The sequence below is a fragment of the Pelodiscus sinensis genome, chromosome 1, assembly GCF_052426305.1.
Source record: "Pelodiscus sinensis isolate ZL-2025 chromosome 1, ASM5242630v1, whole genome shotgun sequence".
In the NCBI taxonomy this organism is placed as follows: domain Eukaryota; kingdom Metazoa; phylum Chordata; order Testudines; family Trionychidae; genus Pelodiscus; species Pelodiscus sinensis.
Window position 1 is genome coordinate 334,065,947 of NC_143052.1, and position 20,690 is coordinate 334,086,636.

The 20,690-nt window shown below is 43.2% G+C and overlaps 1 protein-coding gene across 6 annotated transcripts in view; it reads left to right on the forward strand.

Moving 5' to 3' along the window:
• SYTL2 (synaptotagmin like 2) overlaps nt 1-20,690 on the forward strand; it is a 91,579-nt gene that overhangs the window by 25,969 nt on the left and 44,920 nt on the right. For all 6 annotated transcript variants that reach the window (XM_075919419.2, XM_075919415.2, XM_075919420.2 and 3 more), the window contains one exon: nt 690-1,153. In XM_075919419.2, the coding sequence (XP_075775534.1) occupies nt 1,053-1,153 (101 nt within the window). In that variant the 5' untranslated portion in view covers nt 690-1,052. The remainder of the gene's footprint in view (nt 1-689; nt 1,154-20,690) is intronic.

Below are 20,690 nucleotides of genomic sequence, written 5' to 3' on the forward strand. Positions count from 1 at the left end.
AGGGATCCCTCAACTATATATGTATTTTTAAGCACCTCCTGATATTTGGGTCCTGGACTAACAATATTTGAATGTTTGGAGTTGGCAATATTGTTCTGTCTGCCCAGTCTGTTCACACCTTTCATCTGTCTGTTAACACATTTCATCTGAGAATCTTTGGTGAATCGCTATTCAAATCTCCTGGTACATATATTTATTTTACATGGGGGGAAACTGAAGCATAGAGCAGTGAGCTGGCTTGTTCAAGATCATGTAGGAAGACTGAAACTGGACACTATTTCTGATTCCCAGTCCATTCTTCACAGGAAAGTAACCACAACACCACACACATAAGTCAGCTACAGTGTTGTGGTGGTGGTTTTGTTTCTTTAAATCATTTTATTTTCAGTTCTCTTCCTTTGAAAATTTAACATCCTGTTGGAACTTATTCTCTATCTTCTGATATGTAAGTTATGGCATTGGCCAGAAATATGTTTTAATGACCATTTGGTGTTAAGCTTGCAAAACAGGTTTGACTTGAAGTGGGTGGTGTTGGCTTTTTGCTTTTTTGTGGTGGTTGTTTTTTTTGGGGGGGGGGGGGAGGAGGAAGGGGAGGGTCAGACTAGAGATCTTGTGATGAGCTTCAAAAAAAAAGCCTGACAACCCTGCTCCATAATGCTAGAGCTTATTCTTCCTTGTCTCTTTTGTAGGTGATCTCTGACTACAACTGCTCTACACTGGTTAACAGCATACGCTTGGTCGATGAACTGTTACTATAGGAAGCAGAGCTGAGAGACTGGCACCTCCACTGAACATGCTTGTGATCTGAATAATCAGGAATGCAGCCCTCTATTGTGAGAGTCTCTGACCCAGAGAAGTACTTTCTCCTACAAGAAAAAAAAGTTCAGGGCTTTTTATCCCATTGACTGTAACTCAACACAACGGTTGGAGTGCTTTTTGAATTCCACAGATCGGGGATTTCTGTATTTTTGCACCTTTAGCATTGACTCCAACACCAGCCCCCAAAAGGACTTGTTAGGATTCGCTAAGCTTCCTTTAAATCTGGTAGCAAGATGATTGACCTAAGCTTCCTAACAGAGGAGGAACAAGAAGCAATAATGAAGGTGCTTGAACGGGATGCAGAACTGAAGAAAAATGAAGAGGCGAGGGTCAGGTAAGAGACCAAGGTGATCCCAGCCCACACAGAATCTTTGGCTAGTACAGGAGTCAGCTGCCTGCCTGCCTGCCTGCCTGCCTGCAAGGAGAGATGAGCAGGTTGTATGAGAAGTTGTTTCATAGGCCTTTTCTACACTGGGAGGACTCTATGGCTATAGCTATAGGTGTACCTCAGTGATGGGCAACCAGGACTAGTGAGCGGGGCTGTAGGAGTGGCCCTCCTTCCTCTCAGTAGACTAGATGATTAGTGGTGGGCTCTGTGTGACACTTAGATAAAGGTCACAGACCTGCCAGCAGCCTACCCAGGTGGGCCCATGACCCACCTTTGAAAAACCACTGCTTTAGGACACAACTTACATGGACACCATTTATCCTGGTTTCAAGCAGGAATAAGCTGTTCTAGTGCAAACAGAAGCTTTATATTGGCTTTGAACTGCCACTAGGGATGCCAAATGGTCAAAACAAAAATGCCCCCCCCCCCCGAAACCACACAGGGAAAAAATTCTGTTGAAATACAAAAAGGGGGGGAGGGGAGACCAAAGTTGTTGAGCAAAAGGAAAAAAAAGACTCCAAGGCTTTTTAAGGGGAAAAAAAAATTAAAATAAACCAGGGTTGAAATAAAAAAGCATTGCTTCCCCCTTAGTCGGCAGCCATTTTGTGCCAGCAGCCTTGCAGAACCAGGTAAGCATGGGGTCTGGGGGTGTTGGGAGCCGGGGGGGGGGGGGGGAAAGGGGGCGGCCGGGTGTTGAGTGTTTGTAAGGTTGCCAGGAGCCCGGCATTTTTGCCTTATGGCTGGGGAAAAAATCAGAAAATACCGGACATTTTAGGTGTCCAGCATTCGCTGAAATTTTTTTTACCGGACAGGAGGCGAAAATACTGGACTGTCCGGGTAAATACTCGACACCTGGCAACCCTAACTGCCACCCAGGCACATAAGTACTAGGGGTGCAAGCCAGTAATTGAGTCAAGTACTTGTTTGCCCCCCCACTTTCTGCCTATTAAAAGCTGGTTCCCCCCAGCACTGTCTCTGCGTTGCCGCCTCCCCCTACCCCCCCCCCCCCGCTGCCTCTATCGGGCAGCAGCGAGGGGTGGCTGTGTAGGGGAGGCTGCCACAAAGTAGCTTCTTCCCGCGGTGGGCTGAGGCTGCGCCGGCAGCAGCCCCTGTCCATGGAGGGTCCCAGCTCCCCATTGGGACCTCTTGCAGGCAAGGGCTGATGAATCCAGTGTGAGCCAGGACCAGCAAGCCTGGCTCAGTCCCGGATCATGCCGGTCTGGGACTGCTGCGGCGCTGCATTTTAATGTAGTAAGAGCTGGGCTGCCTGCGTGCCCGTCTCCTACTACATTTAAACTGCAGAGCTGCAGTGGGGTAGCTCCTGGACCAACACGAGCCAGGACAAACACCTTCCCTTATTGACTAATCATATAGTCGATACAAATTGTATCGACTACACAATTAGTCAGTTATCCACCTCTTAACATGCTTAGTAAGTACTAGAGTTATTAATTGTGATTTATCACGTGGTTAATAATAGAATAACATTTAAATATTTGTAAATTTCTTCTACATTTTCAAATACATTGATTTCAATTACAACACAATGTAAAGTGTACAGTGCTCATTTTATTTATTTATTTTTTGTTACAAATAGCTTCATTGTAAAAAAAACTAAAGAAATGGTATTTTTCAGTTCCCCCACTACAAGTGCTGTATAGCAATCTTTGTCATGAAAGTTGAACTTACAAATGTAGAATTAGGTATATAAAAAGCACATGCAAAACCAAAATAAGGTAAAACTTCAGAGCCTACAAGTCCATTCAGTCCTACTTGTTCATCCAGTTGCTCAGACAAACAAGCCTATTTACATTTGCAGGTGATAATACTGCCTGCTTCTTGTTAACAATGTCACCTGAATGTGAGACCAGGTGCTCGCATGGCACTGATGTGCATCTTGTGATGTCAGCCACTAAAGATTCAGTTGTCCTTTCATGCTTCAACAACCATTACAGAGGATGTGCTGATGACAGATTCTTCTCGATAATGATCCAAAAACAGTGCAGACAGACGCATGTTCATCATCTGAGTCAGATGTCACTAGCAGAAGGTTGATTTTTTTTTTTTTCTTTTTTGGTGGCTTGGGTTCTGTAGATACCATATTGGAGTGTGGCTCTCTTAAGACTTCTGAAAACATGCTCCACACCTGGTTCCTCTCAGATGTTGGAAAGCACTTCAGATCGTTAAACTTGAGTTGAGTATTGCTGTAGCTATCTTTAGAAATCTCCCATTGGTATCTTCTTTGCATTGTGTCAAATTCACAATGAAAGTGTTCTTAAAATGAACAACATGTGCTAGGTCATCATGTGAGACTGCTATTATATGACACACATGGCAGAAAGCAGGTAAAACTGAGCAGAAGACATACAATTCTCCCCCAAAGAGTTGTCAGAAATTTAATTTTTTTTTATGGACACATGTCCTCTGGAATGGTGGCCAAGCATGAATGGTCATACAAAATGTTTAGTATATCTTGCATATGAGTACCTTGCCGTGCTGGCTACAAAAGGGCCACGTGAATACTTGTTCTCACTTTCAAGTGATACTTTAAATAAGAAGTGGGCACCATTGTCTCCTGTAACTGTAAAAAACAAAACAAAAAACAAACAAAAAAAAAACACTTGGGCTGAACAAGAAGGATCGAGGGGCTTTATAAGCTCAAGTATCACCATTTTTTTTTGGTTTTTGAGTGCTGTTATATAACAAAAAAAATCCTCTCCATTTGTAAGTTTCACTTCCACAATAAAGCGATTGCAGTACAATACTTGAATGACATGAATCGAAAAATATTTCCTTCTGTTTATCATTTTTGCTGTGCAAATATTTGTAATAATAATATAAGGCGAGCACTGTACTTGTTGCATTCTGTGTTGTAATTAAAATAAATATATTTGAAAAGTAGAAAATCCAAAAATATGTAATAAATTTGAATTGGCATTCTGTTGTTTAACAGTGGGATTAAAACTGTGATTCATCATGGGTAATTTTTTTTTTTAGTTAATCACATGAGTTAACTATCATTAATTGACAGCCCTAATAAGTACATTTTTAGTTGAATCTGCAATGTAGCTCAGCCCGCAGTTTCCTCTGTGATAGAGTTGCATATGTAGCAACTATAATGACTACTTAAGTCAGTTTGGGTGGTATGATGATGGTTCCCAGAAAAATGGAACAGAGAATTATAAATGGGAATATTTTATTAACATAAATTTGCATTTGCAACTCTTTACTGAAGTGAGATTTGAATTTCATTCTCAGAAGCTTCTGAAATGCTGCTGGTGTCTCCAGGATCCTTTAGTTGATGTTCCTTAGATACCCCCATTTTATTTAAACTCTCCATAATGACAACAGGGGATGCTGCTTTCCTATTGAACCACCTTTCTTGAGAGACATTCTGAGCATGTGCATCTCAGAGGGGATGAGATGGCAGCCTGCTCCTTTGATCTGCAAGCTGCTTCTCTTTCTGCAGCAGAACAGTGCTGCCATAATTGCTGGTCTACTGCCAGTTACTGTACAACCCAAAGTTTTGCAGAGTATCAGACAATCCGTGTCTGTATATAGCAAAAACTCTAAAGCAATAGGAAACCAATAATTTTTGTGAAATGAGGATCTGGCATGAGAAACTTTACAGAAGGGCTAAATTTGAAAGCCACCGAAGAACACATTCCTAGCTTTATGGTACTTAATGGGGGAAGCTTACCACATAATTTTGCCTGTTGCTTCAGAGATGGGTGTTGCTGAATATAAAAGCAAATTAGAGAAACAAGGGTAGCCCTGGGGCACCTTAGAGACTAACAAAAATATATAATATCGAGAGCTTTTGTGAGTAAAACCCACTTCATCTGAAACAAGGGTGTCCATCCTATCTGTGCTTTAGAACCATCAGCACTAATCTTGGTGCGGTTTTATGTGATGCAGGCCTCAGAAGGGGGAACAAAAAAGGGGGTGGTTTAAGCCAGCATCCCACAAGCACTGGATCCCACGGAGCTGTTTGCTCCCCCTCCCCGATAGAGAGGCAGCAGTGCAGAGGGTGAGGGGAGCAGGCGGGAGATGGTACAAGCGGGAAGCTAGCTTTCAAGCCGTCTGCCCATGCATATCAGCTCCCATGGAGACGCTTGCCTCAGCACGCTTCTGCCTCTTTTAGATGCACCAATGTATGTGGGGGGGAGGTAGGTGGGAGCCTATATGCATGGGTATCTGGCTCAGTGGAGCTGCCTGCCCCTCTCCCCCTCCCGTAGCCTCCCACAGAGGCAGTGTGGGGGGCAGGCAGGCAGGAGCCGGTGCTCAGAGGGAGCCAGTTTAAAAGCCCGTCCCCACGTGCACCGGCTCTGCGGAGCTGCCTTCACCTCCTCACCTATGTGGGGGAGGGGCGGCCAGGGGAAGCTGCCACAGAGCAGCCTCTGTTCGTGACTGACCCAGGCCCGTTGTGGACAGAGGCTTCTCTGTGGGATTCCAGAGCAGCCTCTGTCTGTGGGGAGCTCCAGCCCCCCATGGACAGAGGTTGCTGCTGTCCTGCACTTCTGTCTCTAATACAGAAGCAGCAGTGCAGGGTGGCCGGGAGCACACTGGCTGCCAACCCTGTGCCCCGCGGGGCTATCAAATAACCGTGTAACCATTAAAATTTGATGCTGTTACACAATTATTCAGTTAACCGATATCTAACATCCCTAATTTGCAGTATTTTGCTTTTGCCCTGTTGAAGATAGTGTGCTTTTATGAACATGACTGTACAGTCATGTATCTGATCATGTGAGTTGGCATGTTTCCTTGCAGGAGAGGTTTATATCCTCAATAGGAAACAGTTTCTCAGAAGTTAGAATGAAAAAACGAGAAGTGTATGCCTCAAGTTGTCTACTCAGGTCATGAACCATGACAAACTTTAAATTCCTCCTTTTGTAAATAACTGCTTGGTCTTGGTCTCCAACTAAATTTGCTCTTGTGGCTGTATAAACTTCACAGATGTTCCTGAAGAGTTGAAATGAAGAATGTAATGTAATATAAACATTACACCTTGATGGGGTGCTGAGGGGTGTTTGTTAGGTTTATAATCTCAGTTTTATATTGATACCTTCCTATATTTCACATGATCTTCTGCTGCTGGAGAGAGAATCTGAGCTTTGAAGGACCTTATAATAGCGATTTAGTCTATCCACAGTCTGTGGATTTATACGTTTAAGTGTGCTCTTAGATTAATGTCACAAACACCTCTCAGCTCTGAACTCCCTTTAAAAGGAAATAGCTGTAAAACTCCACTGGATCCTTCCTGCACAGTTAATCTCTGCTAGCAGCTCTCACTGTTGCTGGCCAGGAGCTGTAAAGATGCTCAGGGAGAATAGTATGGTGGTAATTACCAGGCTCTCCCATGCTTCCCCCATGATTGCTTCCTACATGTTCAGTGCACGTGGACTACCTGCTTGTACTCCTGCACCGTGGGGTATGATTATAGAATGGCCTCTCCCCCCCAGTCAGCACAGTAGTACTGTAGACACCAGAGTACTTTCTGTAGCTTTTCCTCTGTTGTCTAGAAGAGCTGCTGAAGAGCTGAGAGTGGAGTGGGTGCATCTCCTCACCCCAGTATGCCTCCTTCATGGGAAGGGAAGAGGGGAGTGGTTGCCTCCTCTTCAAACTAAGAAGGACGGTGGAGATCCGCCTCCCATATGGAGACTGAGATTTGGGAATTGGAAAGTTTTCACCCCTTTCACCGTGTCTGTCTGTGAGGTGTCTCCCTTCTCCCTCCATCATCCCATTTGGGGCTGGGTCACAGGCACATTCATCGCACTGTGGTGGGGAGGTGGGCTGGAGCTTGTGAGCTGAGTGAGAGCTCCAAGAGGAGAACTGTCCAAAGACTTAATGCTACTTCTCTAAATATACTACAGGTTGGACCTCCCTAGTCTGGCACCCTTGGGGACCTGATCAGTCCTGATGAGGGATTTTGCCGGACCAGGAGAGGTCATATCTTGCTCCCTCCCAGCCCTGGACCAGCCGCTGGCCTCCTGGCCAATTTCCCCCTTGCCAACAGCCTCGCTGCCCTGCTGGTCCCTCCACCTCCTTTCCTGCTGCGCCAGGCAGCTCAGCTCCAGCCCAGCTCCCTGTGCGCCGGGCTCCTGGCCCACAGGGCTGCCCAGTGCTGGCACGCGGGCTCCTGGTCCGCTGGGCAGCCCGGTTGCAGGGAGCCAGCCACCAGCCCTTCACTGGGGCTCTCTAGTCCTAGAACATCTATGGTCCTACTGGATGATTGATGTTGCCGGACCAGGGAGTCCCGGATTACAGAGGTTCAACTTGTGTTACTGTGGGGGAGGGAAAGAGGGAAGATAAAAGAATTAATCCCTTCCCAATAAGAAACAAAATTGGGAGTAGAATTTGAAATATGTCTCTGCTGTTCCCTGTTCTGGCTTTGGACAGGGGAGGTGTCCTTCAGAGGACAAGTGTGGTTGCCACATGGTGTGAGCGGCTGTATCTAATGGTAAGGTGTGTTAAGGAAAGGGCTCTGGATTTCCTGGGATTGGCTGCAGTGCAGTCCCTGATTCCTCCTTACTATTTTGTGGTTCAGCATAACTACAGCATGGGGATCTGTCAGTAGAGAGTAACATACAACAAAAATACACTGAATTCTTAAGTTCTAGACTGTGATTTGATGACGTGTGGTGGAGCAACTGACCGCTGGCACCAGGGTGTCTGGGGAAACCCTGCTGTGGCTATATGCCCATCCTCCCCAGCAGGAGCTCTTGGAATTGTGGGTGGTGACTTGTATAGGCTCGTGCTCCACCTATGTGAGAGCACGGGAGTCCAGCTCCACCAAAGTTCTGGCCCAGGCCTCTCCTCTGGTCCCACCTGTGGCCCCGCAGCAATTTGAAAGGGCCAGGAGGTCCCCACTGCTACCCCACCAGCAGCACAATGGGACTAAAGCAGCTTCCTGTTTGCCTGCTTCAGACTGCAGGGGTGTGTTTGCACAAGGATGTGTGTGTGTCTGTGCACTGCCCCTGTCCCAAGCGCCCCTGCAGCCAATGGGAAGTGTGGAGGCATTGCCTGTGGGTGCTGTTCTCTCACCTCCCTCCTGTACCCCATCCCCTGACCCAGCCAGAACCCACCACCTGCTCCCCAATCCGCTCCCAGAGCCTGCATTCCAGACTCTCTCACATACCAAACCCTCTTCCCAGAGCCTGCACCCCCAACCCCACCCCAGCCCAGAGCCTGCTCCTAGCATCAAGCTCTGTCTCAGAGCCCACACCCCAAACCCCCTCCACTCCCTCCCAGAGCCTGTACCCTTCCTGCACCCAAACTCCATCCCAGAGCCTTAGGCAGGTGAGGGGGGAGGCTTGGACCCATTCTGGGCACTACCAAAAATTCTACAAACCTACCACCCCTTCTTGGAATTACAGGAGATGGTGTCGTGACTTCTGTTCTCATTTGTTTGCTCCTTCTGTAAACTGAGAGGGAGGCTAATGATATGGAAATTCTGATGTGACAGGAGCTCAGTTTGCAACCACCACCCACTGTACAATATGTCAGGGCCAAGTCCCTTAATATTTACCTTGGTGTGGTGCAAACCTAAAGGCTCTTGTATTAAAACGACACAAAAAGCATCCAACTGAGAGCCTGATTCTGCCAAGTACCTCGCAATCTCAACTGTCCTGTAACTTTCAGTGTGAGTTAATCATGCTCAGGACCTTGTAGAACTGGGTCTTTTACCCAGTCTTGATGTGACTGAGTTTTCATTTTGTTGCTCTGACAGTTTAGATTCTTTGTACTTAAGTCTCAGGGTTGGAGGGAGGTGTGTAGGTGGAGTGCTGACTAGTGAAAAACTGAACTGCACCATGTTAACGGTCAGGTGTACATTGTAACGTGTCAGATTTTAACGTGCATATGGCAACTTTCGTCCCAATAGAGCCTTAAGCTCTTGACAAACGAAGCATATACAGTGCAATTGAAATGCGGTCATATTTGTTTAAGGGATGCAACAGTCAGAGATAGTTTTAAGTAATAAGTCACAATGTTCACCGCTGGCCACAAACCGGGTGTGTTTCAATCTCTGGTTGCCCAATTTGATAACCTGGCATTGAGCACTCACAGCAAGTCCATGGGGGTCTAGGATTTGAATGTATGAAGTACTCCTCTATAAAGCTGTTTACTCTGTTTAAAAAAAAAAAACCTGGTCCCAAGTGTTTCAAGTTGGATACCCAAAGTTAGTGGATGTCCTGTCTCGCTGTGAAATGATGTGACTTTCAGGATAAGCTTAGAGGAGGAAAGCGTTTTGTAGTGCGATACTGGCATTTGTCAGCCTCATCACATTCTCATCAGCTCCACCCAGCCACAGAAGTGCTCACAGAAGTTTGTGCCATGAGCTGTCGAATGCCTAGCTAAATCAACAAATACTAAGACTTATTAAAAGTTAGAGAGAGGGTATTGTGATTAAGGTCATTATACATACGGATATTAATAAATTTCCTAAGTCTATTTCGTATGAAAGAAGGTGAGTTGCTGAGTTGAAAAAAGTCTTTTCTGGAATCAGTTCATCAAGTTATAGTCCAAACAGGTGGTCTATGTCAGATATTAGGGTAATCCGAACTAGATCGGGGTACGTCTAGACTACAAGCCTCTTTCAAAAGAGATTGTCTAGACAGCCATAAAAGTTTAGAAAAAGTGAGCCACTTTAATCTGACACAGTTTAAGCAGTCTGTCACTGGAGAAGGTGCAAATAGTGATGGAAAGAAAGAATTTAGGTCTAAAGATTTCACATGAAAATACATACAATGGTGTTATCTAGGCTTGTTGAAAAGGTCAAGATATTCCTTCCCAAGTCTGAGGAGACGTTGGTATGTTGAGCACTTCAGATACTTGAGTAATCTGACTGCAAGGGATGCTAAGCATGAATTGGATATATGATGTAAAATTTGGACTTGCAGCTTCTGCTCCAGCAGTCATCATATCTGAAGAAGCAAAGTGTAAAATTAAGCTGCTGCAGTCTCTGGTGCTGAGCATCTTGCTAGATGTGTGAGAGATGTGGACATTTAAAGGTACAAGACATAAATAAGTTTTCTACCTTTGAATTGAAAGACCACAGTGGATAGTGATGCATTTAGCTATTTTTCTCAGATGACTAGGATAGAGGATTTATAGCAGAACTGATGTGATACTGAGACCCTGAAGATGATCTGATGAAGAAAACATGAGTTTGTGGGTCCTGTGGACTGGATGAGCTGAGGAAGAGTGCTGAAATAGGTGCAGTGTATGTGTGTCATAAGGACTGTGGTGAGTATGGTTGGAGATGGCTAACTGGAGCGGTTGTAGTGTGGTGCACTTCTCAAGATTGTGAGAAGACCATAAAACAGGGAGGGAGATAGTTAGCCAATAACTCTTGTGTGTTTATTGTTCATAGTTATGTGATTCTCTGCACTATGAGAGACTATGGGAGTGAACTAGCATTGGTATGGCATACCACTTCAGTGTAGCACTGCATGTAATGAATGTGCTTTCCAAGTGAAAACTCAGAGCTGTTTAAACTAGTTGTTGTGAACAATTTCATTCACTCCATCCTGCATTGATATAACCTCTTAAATACCAGGGAAGATGTCTTAACGTGTGGTGTTTTTTTTTAATCATTCTAATTTTTTCTCCTATAATTTTGTACCCTCGCTTTTTTCTAGTTTACTATACTGGATTGTAAAGCTCGATGCAGTGAAAGGGGCAGCTGTGCACAAACTCTTTCTATTAAGATATAGTTCCCTTCTGAAAAGTCACAGTGAAATGCATCATCGGGTAGCATGTTAATTGGCCATTTGGTGGCCCCAGTGCAAAACTGTTCACATTACATGTGAAGCTATATTACTGTGTTTGTTTCCTAGCTGTCAGCTCTACAACCTGAACTGGAATCCAACATTGGGCTGGATACTCTCTGGCTGAAGCATCACTAATATACATTTTTGCAGTTTAACTGAACCATTTTGTTGATGAGTGAGCTAGGATAGACTCTAGCTCATTCACCCAGTGCGGTGTTGCAACACGAATAGAGATAAAATAGTAGAAATTTGTTTGAAACATTGAAGTTACATACATAACTCTGCATATGTACAGGGAGCAGAGGGTGCCATCACTGGTTACAACAGAACTCAAGAACTTGTCCACGTAACAGGTTAAGGATTCACAACCCTGGTTTCAGCAGCTACCGCTGAGGAACGACTTACAATGCATGTTCGTCAGTGCTGAGTCAACGGTGGTCGGAGTTTATCCCAGAAACTAGAGATAAGACCTGAATCTCTCACTAATATAAGGATTCTGTCTCTTTTTCCACCTAGGAAAAAAGATCTGGCTACATATCTGCACATGCTCTTTAAGTTTCTTCTCTGTCGGTTTTTTGGTAGGACTAACAAGCGGAATGAAGTGAGTGGAAGCCCTGCGAGGCAAAGGTCAAATGGTCAGATCAGCTAGAATGGAAAGCGCAGAAAGTTAAAAGAATTATGGGGTTATAGGGCAGGCAGGTGACCTAGTAAGAAGGGGCTTAGTGAGCATAGTTAAAGCTTTTGCTTGGGATAGCCAAGTCTAATTTTTTTAATTAAATGTGCAGTGCTTGATGTAACTTTTTCCACATTGGCACTAGAGCTGCGTGTCCAAAAGCAGGTAAAGGCCTGACCTAACTAAGATGCATTGTGGTCTTGACCAGCAGCTGATACCCTGCCAGTGATTGAGCTGGGAGTTGTTTGACCTGTCAGGATCCTTCATCATACAACAAAAGGGTTAGCAGTGCCTGTTGCAAAAAGGACTGACTTAAATGGGGTGGAGAGGGGCATAGAATGCTGTCACACGACTCAATACCGTTTGGCTGGAGAACTTAGCTAGGCATTTATATTGCAGTAGTGACTAGAGGTCCCAGTCAGGATCAGAACCCCACTGTGCTGTGTGCTACAGATTTAAAAAAAAAAAAGACCTTGCTTCCTTGTCTTGATAATTGGCTGGTTTGAGAAGGTGACATGTGAAACGTGGGGAGAAGGAGAAGAATCTAGCATTAAAAACCGCATCTCTTGCTGGTGTGATGAACTGGCTGAGCAGTGATGGGTCAGAGAGGACAGGAGGGAGAACAGACTGCTGCTCTTTTCCTTAACTGAGTGGATTCTGTGACAAGTAGGAGCCTGGAAGGAATGTCTGGTGCCATGGCAGGAGAATAGTGCTGAAGGTAGCTGAGGCATATGTATTTGGATCCCCCAGGTGTTAGAGACTATAGTGCCTAAAGTTCTGGCCTCAGTCCTAGTACTCTGGATGTTTCCAGGGTTACTTCAAGACAGACAGGTGCACCCCACGAGGGGCTGACCATTACAGCTGCTTTCACTAGAATATTTCAGTGCTGACATCCTGGTAATTAATACATAACTCTCTTATGCTGCCAATGGTCCTTCTAATTCCTAGGGTGTATAGATTATGTTGCCACTGCTCACCCCCATTCTGTTAACACCAGCCCTTTCTTGACTCCTTGAAGAAAGGAACTCAGGGAATGGGAATATTCACTTCTGAGGGTAAGTGGTTAGCCTCTGCGCACAATGTCCCTTCTAGGGATCTGATGTGTACAATACAGCCACTGTTAGCAACCTCCCCACTGTTGAATAACCACAATAAAAAATATGACCATGGTCCTAATTGCTTATACTTGTATTCCCTGGTTACATGAGGAGCTTCTTGTGTTAATCTCATAACAGTGTAAAGTTGCCATTGACTAGCTTAGCCCTTAGCTATAGGAGGGGTTGTCCTAGTTCTGTATATAATAGATATATGAACTCAGTTTGGTTGAAAAACCTGCATTTTGCACACCAATAGAATGGGATGATTTCTTTCTCTTTCTCTTTTTATGAGATCACTCACTAAAAAATGTGTCAGAGGATGGAGAAGATATAAAATATGATGACAAACTAGCTGGTTGACTTTAGTTCAGCCTTGTGTTAACTGATCCAAACACCTCTCCATTAACTCCCCTTGGTATAAGTCTCCATACTGCTGTCCTAGCATTTACATGAGTAACTCAACATTAATCCTGAGTTTTATGCCTTCAGGAGATCTGCTCTGTTCTGCCTAAAGTGCTCACAGTCATGTACTTTATGTTCCATAAAGCCCCATTCATAAAAACTGGATGACCCTGCTAGGATTCATTTTGTTGGGCAGACTGCAATATAGAACTTAAAATGTCTCCAATTCATGTGACAGATACAAATAATAGAAATTGTTAAAAAAATGAACTTGGATTCTCATTCACCCTAACTGACGTAGTTGCATTCCCTTGTGACTCGCATATGCAAGGGGCAGATAAAGCACAGCATCACTGCGGGCAGATAAAACACAGTGAGTCTGGAACAGACCCATTTTGATGTGAATTTAGTACTTTTATAATGTGCCAGACTAACAGCCCCAGAAATAGAAATCCAGGGAGCTATAGAACAGTCATTGCACAGACAGAACCAAGGCAAGCTTCCCTGTGTAGCCCTGGAAGCATGAAACATCAATATCTGGAAATTGTGACTAGAACCAAAGGCTGGTGATTAAAGTCAGACAAATTCAGTCTACAGGTTGAACCTCGCTAGTTTGGCACTCTCTAGTCCAGAATTATTTTAGTTAGCCTGATGTCCACTTATCATGGGTGTGGCCAAATTTCCCGTGGTCCTATAAAATTTGTTTACAGCCACTGGTCCTGGTTCTCAGTATTCCGTACTGTTGTTTAGCTCTAATTTACTCTTAAATGTCGTCTTCTGCTTATTGGGTTCTTAGAAGTGTGGGTAAGGCTGTTAGACAATACTGATCCTGTGGTTTGGCAAATTCTATGGTTCGGCACCAATCAGGTCCCAAGGGTGCTGGATTAAAGATATTCAACCTGTAGAGATAAGGCCCAACTTTTTAATAGTGAGGGTTACCAACACTGGAATAAATTTTCAAGGGGAGTGGTTGATTCGCCGTCTCTTGAAGTCTTCACATCAAGAGAGGATTCCATTTTGGAAGGTATACTTTAGCAAACACAAGTATTTAGACCCAGCATGAGCGTAAATGGATAGCAAGCCAGTGGTATACAGAAATCAGACTATAAGATCTAAGAGACCCTTCTGGCTTTAAAGGCTGTGGAATCCAGTTTAAAGCTCTGACCTTGGAAGCAATGCTAAAGCAACCCACCCTATGAATGCTGCAGCTTTAGGAGGCCTCAGATCCAGTCTGCAGTTTCTAGGCTGTTTCAGCTGATGTGGAGCAGACCAGAAGTAGTGCAGTTGTATGGCTATTTGCCTGCTCAAAGTTCTACTGCAGATGTGATTAACAAAATAAGGGAGGACACATGGTGGTTGAACTCCTTAGACAAACATGCTATTTTGTATAAAGTATGTACATTCCATAGCCATGACAGGTGGGGAAATGCCCCAAGCCAACTCTAAGGAACAGAGATAGTATGCTCCCTTCTTTCACTTTTTTGTTTACAGTTGTAGGTGCTTATTGGTGCAAGGTCCCTCACCAAAGGCTCTTAAGCAAAGTAAGCTGTTACGGGATAAGAGGGAAGGTGTTTCATGGACTGGTTAAAAGATAGGAAACAAGGGATAGGAATAATTGTCAGTTTTAAGAATGGAGAAAGGTAAATACTGGTTTTCCATGAGGTCTGTTCTGGGAAAAGGGCTGAACTATTAGTGTCAAAATTTACACTAAACTACTGTCCAAAATAGACTGCAAAGAGCTGCAAAGGTGTCTCTCAGAGGTGGATGACCGGACAACAAAGTGGCAGATGAAATTTCATGTTGATAAATGCAGAGTAAAGCACATTGGAAACATAATCCTAACTATACGTATAAAATAATATCTAAATTAACTGTTACCACTCAGAGACCTTGGAGTCATGGTGGCTAGTTCTCAGAAAAGATCCACTCAGTGTGCAGCAGCAGTCAAAAAAGCAAATGGAATGTTGGGAATAATTAAGAATGGATTAGATAATAAGACACAAAATATCATGCTGCCTCTATAAATCCCATGGTACACTCACATCTTGAATACTGTGTGCAGATGTGGTCACCCATCTCATAAAAGATATTTTGGAACTGGAAAAGGTTCAGAAAAGGACAACAAAAATTATTAGGGATATGGAACGAATGAAAGATTAATGAGATTGGGACTTCTAAGCCTGGAAAAGAGATAATTAAGGGGGGGATATTAGAGGTCTATACAATCAGAACGCATGTGGAGAAAGTAGAGAAGGAAGTGTTTATTTACTTGTTCTCCTAATGCAAAAACTAAGGATCACCAAAGGAAATTAATAGGTAGCAGGTTTAAAATAAAAGGAATTATTTCTTCACACAACACATAGTCAGCCAATGGAACCCCCTGACAAGGGATGTTTTGAAGGCCAAGACAAGAACAGGATTAAAAAAAGACCTAGATAAATTCATAGAGGATAGGTCCATCAATGTCTATTAGTTAGGATGAGCAGGGATGTTGTCTTTGGCCTGTTTGCAGGGAATTGATAACAGGGGATGGATCACTCGATGATTACCTGTTCTGTTCTTTCCCTGTGGGGCACCTGGGATTGGCCACTGATGGAAGACAGGATACTGGGCTAGAGGGACCTTTGGTCTGATCCAGTATAGCTGTTCTTATGTTGTTACATGTTATGCTGCTGTTTAAAATTAGGTGTACAGAGCATATGAATGCTTTGTGATCCTAAAAACAGAGAAACTTAAGGCATTTTATTATGTATGGGATGTAGGGTTGCCAGGTGTCGGTATTCTATCAGTCTGGTATTTGCGCTCTTTGTCTGGTAAAAATAATCAGAGAATACCAGACATGTGCAATGTCTGGTATTCTCTGATTTTTCCGGCTGCGCACTGGATGGAAGCCTGGCGTGGGTGGGGGGAGCGGCTGGAAGGCGGGGCCACGATCGGTGGTAGGAGTATGTGATGGCACAGAAGGCTGGCGGGGGGGAGTGGCTGGGACTCCCCCGCCCCCACCAGGCTTCTGTGCAATCACAGGACTCCAAGGCTGGGAGGCGAGGCTGCAGTCCGGTCTGGGCCTGTCAGAAGGGGTGGGGGAGAGGCAGTAATTATTATCCCGTGTTCCCTCCCCCCCCCCCCTTTTTTTTTTTTGCTTGACACAGAGTTTTAGCCCGACCAAAATACTGTGTGTCGGGTATTTTTTGGGGGACCATCTGGCAACCTCAATGGGATGGACTACAGTGCTCCAACACCCCTCGAAGGCCTCATAAGCCCTTGCCTTTGAGGGAGTGTAAAATGTTGCCTTTCAGTTTCACACGTTACATTGCATTTCAATTAGGGCTGTCAAGAGATTAAAAAAAGTAATCGTGATTTTTAAAAAGACTAATCAAGATTAATTGTGAGATTTGTAAAAAATGAATTGTGATTAATTGTACTGTAAAACAATTAGAATACTATCTATTTAAATATTTTGGATGTTTTCTACATCTTCTAATATATTGATTTTGGTTACAACACAATACAAAAGTATATAGTGCTCACGTTATATTTATTTTTTTATTACAAAACATTTACATTATATAAAAAAAACCCTCCAGTTCACCTCACTAAAGTATTGTAGTGCAAATTCTATCATGAAAGTTGAACTTCAGTTATTCTATATAATCACTATATTTCTGTCCTATTCAAAAGAGTCCTTTTTTTAGCTCAGCCCAAGCTGCGGGCCGCACAGGACCAGAGGGTAGTAGACTCTGCTGTGGGCAGTGCAAAGTTTGGGAGGGCTCAGCCCCCAACTGCAGGTAGCAGGGGTGGGGGTCAATCCCCAAGATCAGGGGAGGGGTCAGCCCCTGGAATGGGAGGTGGGTAGACCTTACCATTGGCTGTGAAGAATTCAGGAAGGGGGACTCAGTCCCAGAATTAGATGTGGGGGAGGGTCAGTACCAGCCCCAGGAGGCAAAGAGAAGGTGGGTTGGGTAAGCCCTGCTGGGGGGTCAGGACAGTTTGGGCAAGCCCCCTCAGCTGTTTTATTTAAAAAAAACAAACAAAACAAAACATGGTCACCTGGGAGGAGAGAGGGACAGGTGTCAGGGTCTTTGCTTCTTGTTTATTTCTCTGTTGGAGTTGGGAGGCCTCCAGGTATTTTTCCCCTTTCTTGCTGCTGCTTTTTTCAGTTTGCCCTCTGGTGGGCGGTTTACATTACTGAACCTTACCAGAGAGCAGCTAATGCTGGTTTGCTGCCCTCTGCGATTAACGTGTGTTAATTTTTTTAATGTGTTAATTCTGCCCTGTGTTAATGCACACTAATTGACAGCCCTAGTTTCAGTGTAGTTGAATGGCTCCTTCTTGTTGTGTTATGATGAGAATAAACGAGAGTGGATGTGAAAAAGGAATGGGGATAGGGATTGGTGAAAAGGCTAGATGTGGCCTTTTCTGCATCACCTTACTCCCAGTTTTGCCATCTATCTATAACCATCTGCACTGATCCATAAGATGTCAGGAAGTTTTAGAAAACTTTTATCAGGTGTGATAAAACCAAAGGGGGGTGGGTGGGTGTGTGCGTGTGCGTGCGCCAGATTGAGACAGCTGCACTTCAAGAGAAATTTTACTCCTGGCATCTCTTCGAATGTAGCTTCCTGGTTTGATTCTAATCTAGAAAAATGACTAGTGGTGCATGAAAGAGCAGAAACTGTTGTTGTGATAGAGCACAGTAACTGTCAAACAAGTGGAAGAGAGGAGCTGCAAGAAAACAAGAATAGCCACAGTGAAATATGGCCCAATGCAAGTTAAAGGTAAATTTTCCAAGTCACAATGAAAGGTTTACAGAAGAAAATTAATAAATGGAGAAAACATACAGTGCAACTGGCTCATCTGTTCTGATAAAGTGGATGCAAGTGTTCTGTTTTTATTGCAAATTATTTGATGTTTGTAAGTATAGTCTCATTGGTGGTGGCTTATGGGCATGACAGTATATCCATTAAACTCTTCAAACTCATGAAGAAAGCCGCCATGTTCATTTAGGAAATACGGTAAAGTGGTAGGTATACAATACAGAAAGCTGCAGTAAGAGAAATCTAGAGTTGCCACTGAATGTCATTTTCTTATTTTATATTACATAATACATGCCTCTTATTTTGGAACATTGTGGCCACAGACTGTAATGGTGATGCCATAAATCTATTCCCTATTTTACTTCAGCATAACTTAGCTTTTCCAAAGGAACCCCATTATATACCTGTTTTCTCAAAAAACAGAAGTGCCAGTGAGTTCAGTGGGGTTTACTACAAAATTAAGAGCACTCTAAGGACAGTCAGTCATAACTTTTTTGGTAACTTGATTTAAATCAATCCACCCTTTGACAATCTAATTTGCAATTGACCAGACTTTACTTTCATTGCTTAAAATTGAGACACAACACCTGCGAAGTGTATTTAAAAGTATTGTGGCCATTATTCTTCATTTAGTTGAACTGTGGAACATAGTGTTTTGTGGATCAGTGAAAATACAGAAGTGTGGAAATGAAAACTTCTTAGGCCAAATCGAGTTAATGGTTAAATTTGAGCCTGCAATTATGGCTCTTCAGTCCTCACTAAAGAAGAAGGATATGATTAATTAAGCCCAGCAATACAAAATGATAATGATGATAATTTCAAAATATTTCAAGATGTAACAGGTAAAATTATCAACAGGATGAAGTATAACTCTGGTCATCTGAAGAAGTGGGCTGTGCCCACGAAAGCTCATGATGCTATCTACATGTTTTGATGGTTTTTAAAGGGCTACCAGACCATTCGTTGTTGTTGTTTTTTTCTGCAACAGACTAACTCGGCTACCCCCCTGAAGCTCCATTATTTTGGTTTGCATATCTAATATTGGCCATGAAGAACAAATTTCATAAAGTATATTAAGATCCAAGAGATAGAAGTCAATATCGAAGAGCACTTCCTATCATTTTTTAATGTGAAGGAGACTGCTGGAAAGTCTGAATCAGATGAGATTTTTCAGGAATTACCCAGCTATGGTATGACACTTGGTAACTGAAAAGGATAGGCTTATAATAATAGAACTCACGTGAGAGGACAGCATAAAGTATGCAAGCTTGTTTATTTAAAAAAAAAATCTTGCTTCTGGCCACTGCCGTTCTTTACATCTAGTGATGAGTGATGCAGCAGATTCCTCAAGCTGGTCAAAACCTTTGTTGGGCATTCAACTAATGTACATTCTGTTTGTATCTTCAACCAGTAGCTAGAAAGTTTTGAAATCCTGTGTGACAATAACATTAAAGCCTCTCTCTGACACAAGATGAGAGCACAAAATGGAAAATGTCAAAGACCTGCTATTTCAAATACAGTGCAGTCAGCACTGTTGAAAGAAACAACACAAGATAGTGGGGTGTACATGGAACTCGACCCACTGGAGAATGAACACTTCTCATTTTGGTTCATCAGTTCACTTGTGGTTTGTCACAACTTACTGTTTGCAATGTTTGTTTACAATATTAACTTTAGAGCTCCACATTGGGTCTTGATGTCAAAAAATTATTGGAAATTATTTGAACAAGAATATGGAGTTGCCATCATAATGGATTTGAAGGGACATTGTTAATCACAAAACAAAAAGCAGAAGTAATATCAGTAAGTGTGGAACTAGCTGAAACAAGTCAAGAAGAAACTTCAGCTATGAAGTTATAACCACCATGTAAAAGAAGCAGTGAGGGACAAAAAGGTATCTTTTAAGAAGTGGAAGTCCAATCCTAGTGAGATAAATAGAAAGGAACATAAACACTGTCAAATCAAGTGTAAACATGTAATAAGAAAAGCAGAAAAAGATTTTGAGGAACAGCTAGTCAAAAACTCAAAAAGAAATAAAATGTTTTTTAAGTACATTAGAAGCAGGAAGCCTGCTAAAAAACCTGTGGGTCCCATAGATGATCGAGCTATAAAAGGAGCAATCAAGGACGATAAAGCCATTGCGGAGAAACTAAATGATTTCTTTGCTTCAGTCTTCACGGCTGAGGACGTTGGGGAGATTCCTGAATCTGCACCGTCCTTTGTGGGTAATGAATCTGAGGAACTGTCCCGGATTGAAGTGTCATTAGAGGAGGTTTTGGAACAAATAGAAAAACTTAATGTTAACAAATCTCCGGGACCGGATGGCATTCATCCAAGGGTTCTAAAAGAACTTAAATGGGAAATTGCTGAGCTATTATCTGTGGTTTGTAACCTATCCTTTAAATCGGCTTCCGTACCTAATGACTGGAAGGTAGCCAACGTGACACCAATATTTAAAAAGGGCTCTAGAGGCGATCCTGGCAATTACAGACCGGTAAGTCTAACTTCAGTACCGGGCAAATTAGTCGAAACAATAGTAAAGAATAAAATTGTGAAGCATGTAGAAGAACATCATTTGTTGGACAAAAGTCAACATGGTTTCTGTAAAGGGAAATCCTGTCTTACTAATCTAGTAGAGTTCTTTGAAGGGGTTAACAAACATGCAGACAAGAGGGATCCAGTAGATATAGTATACTTGGATTTTCAGAAAGCCTTTGACAA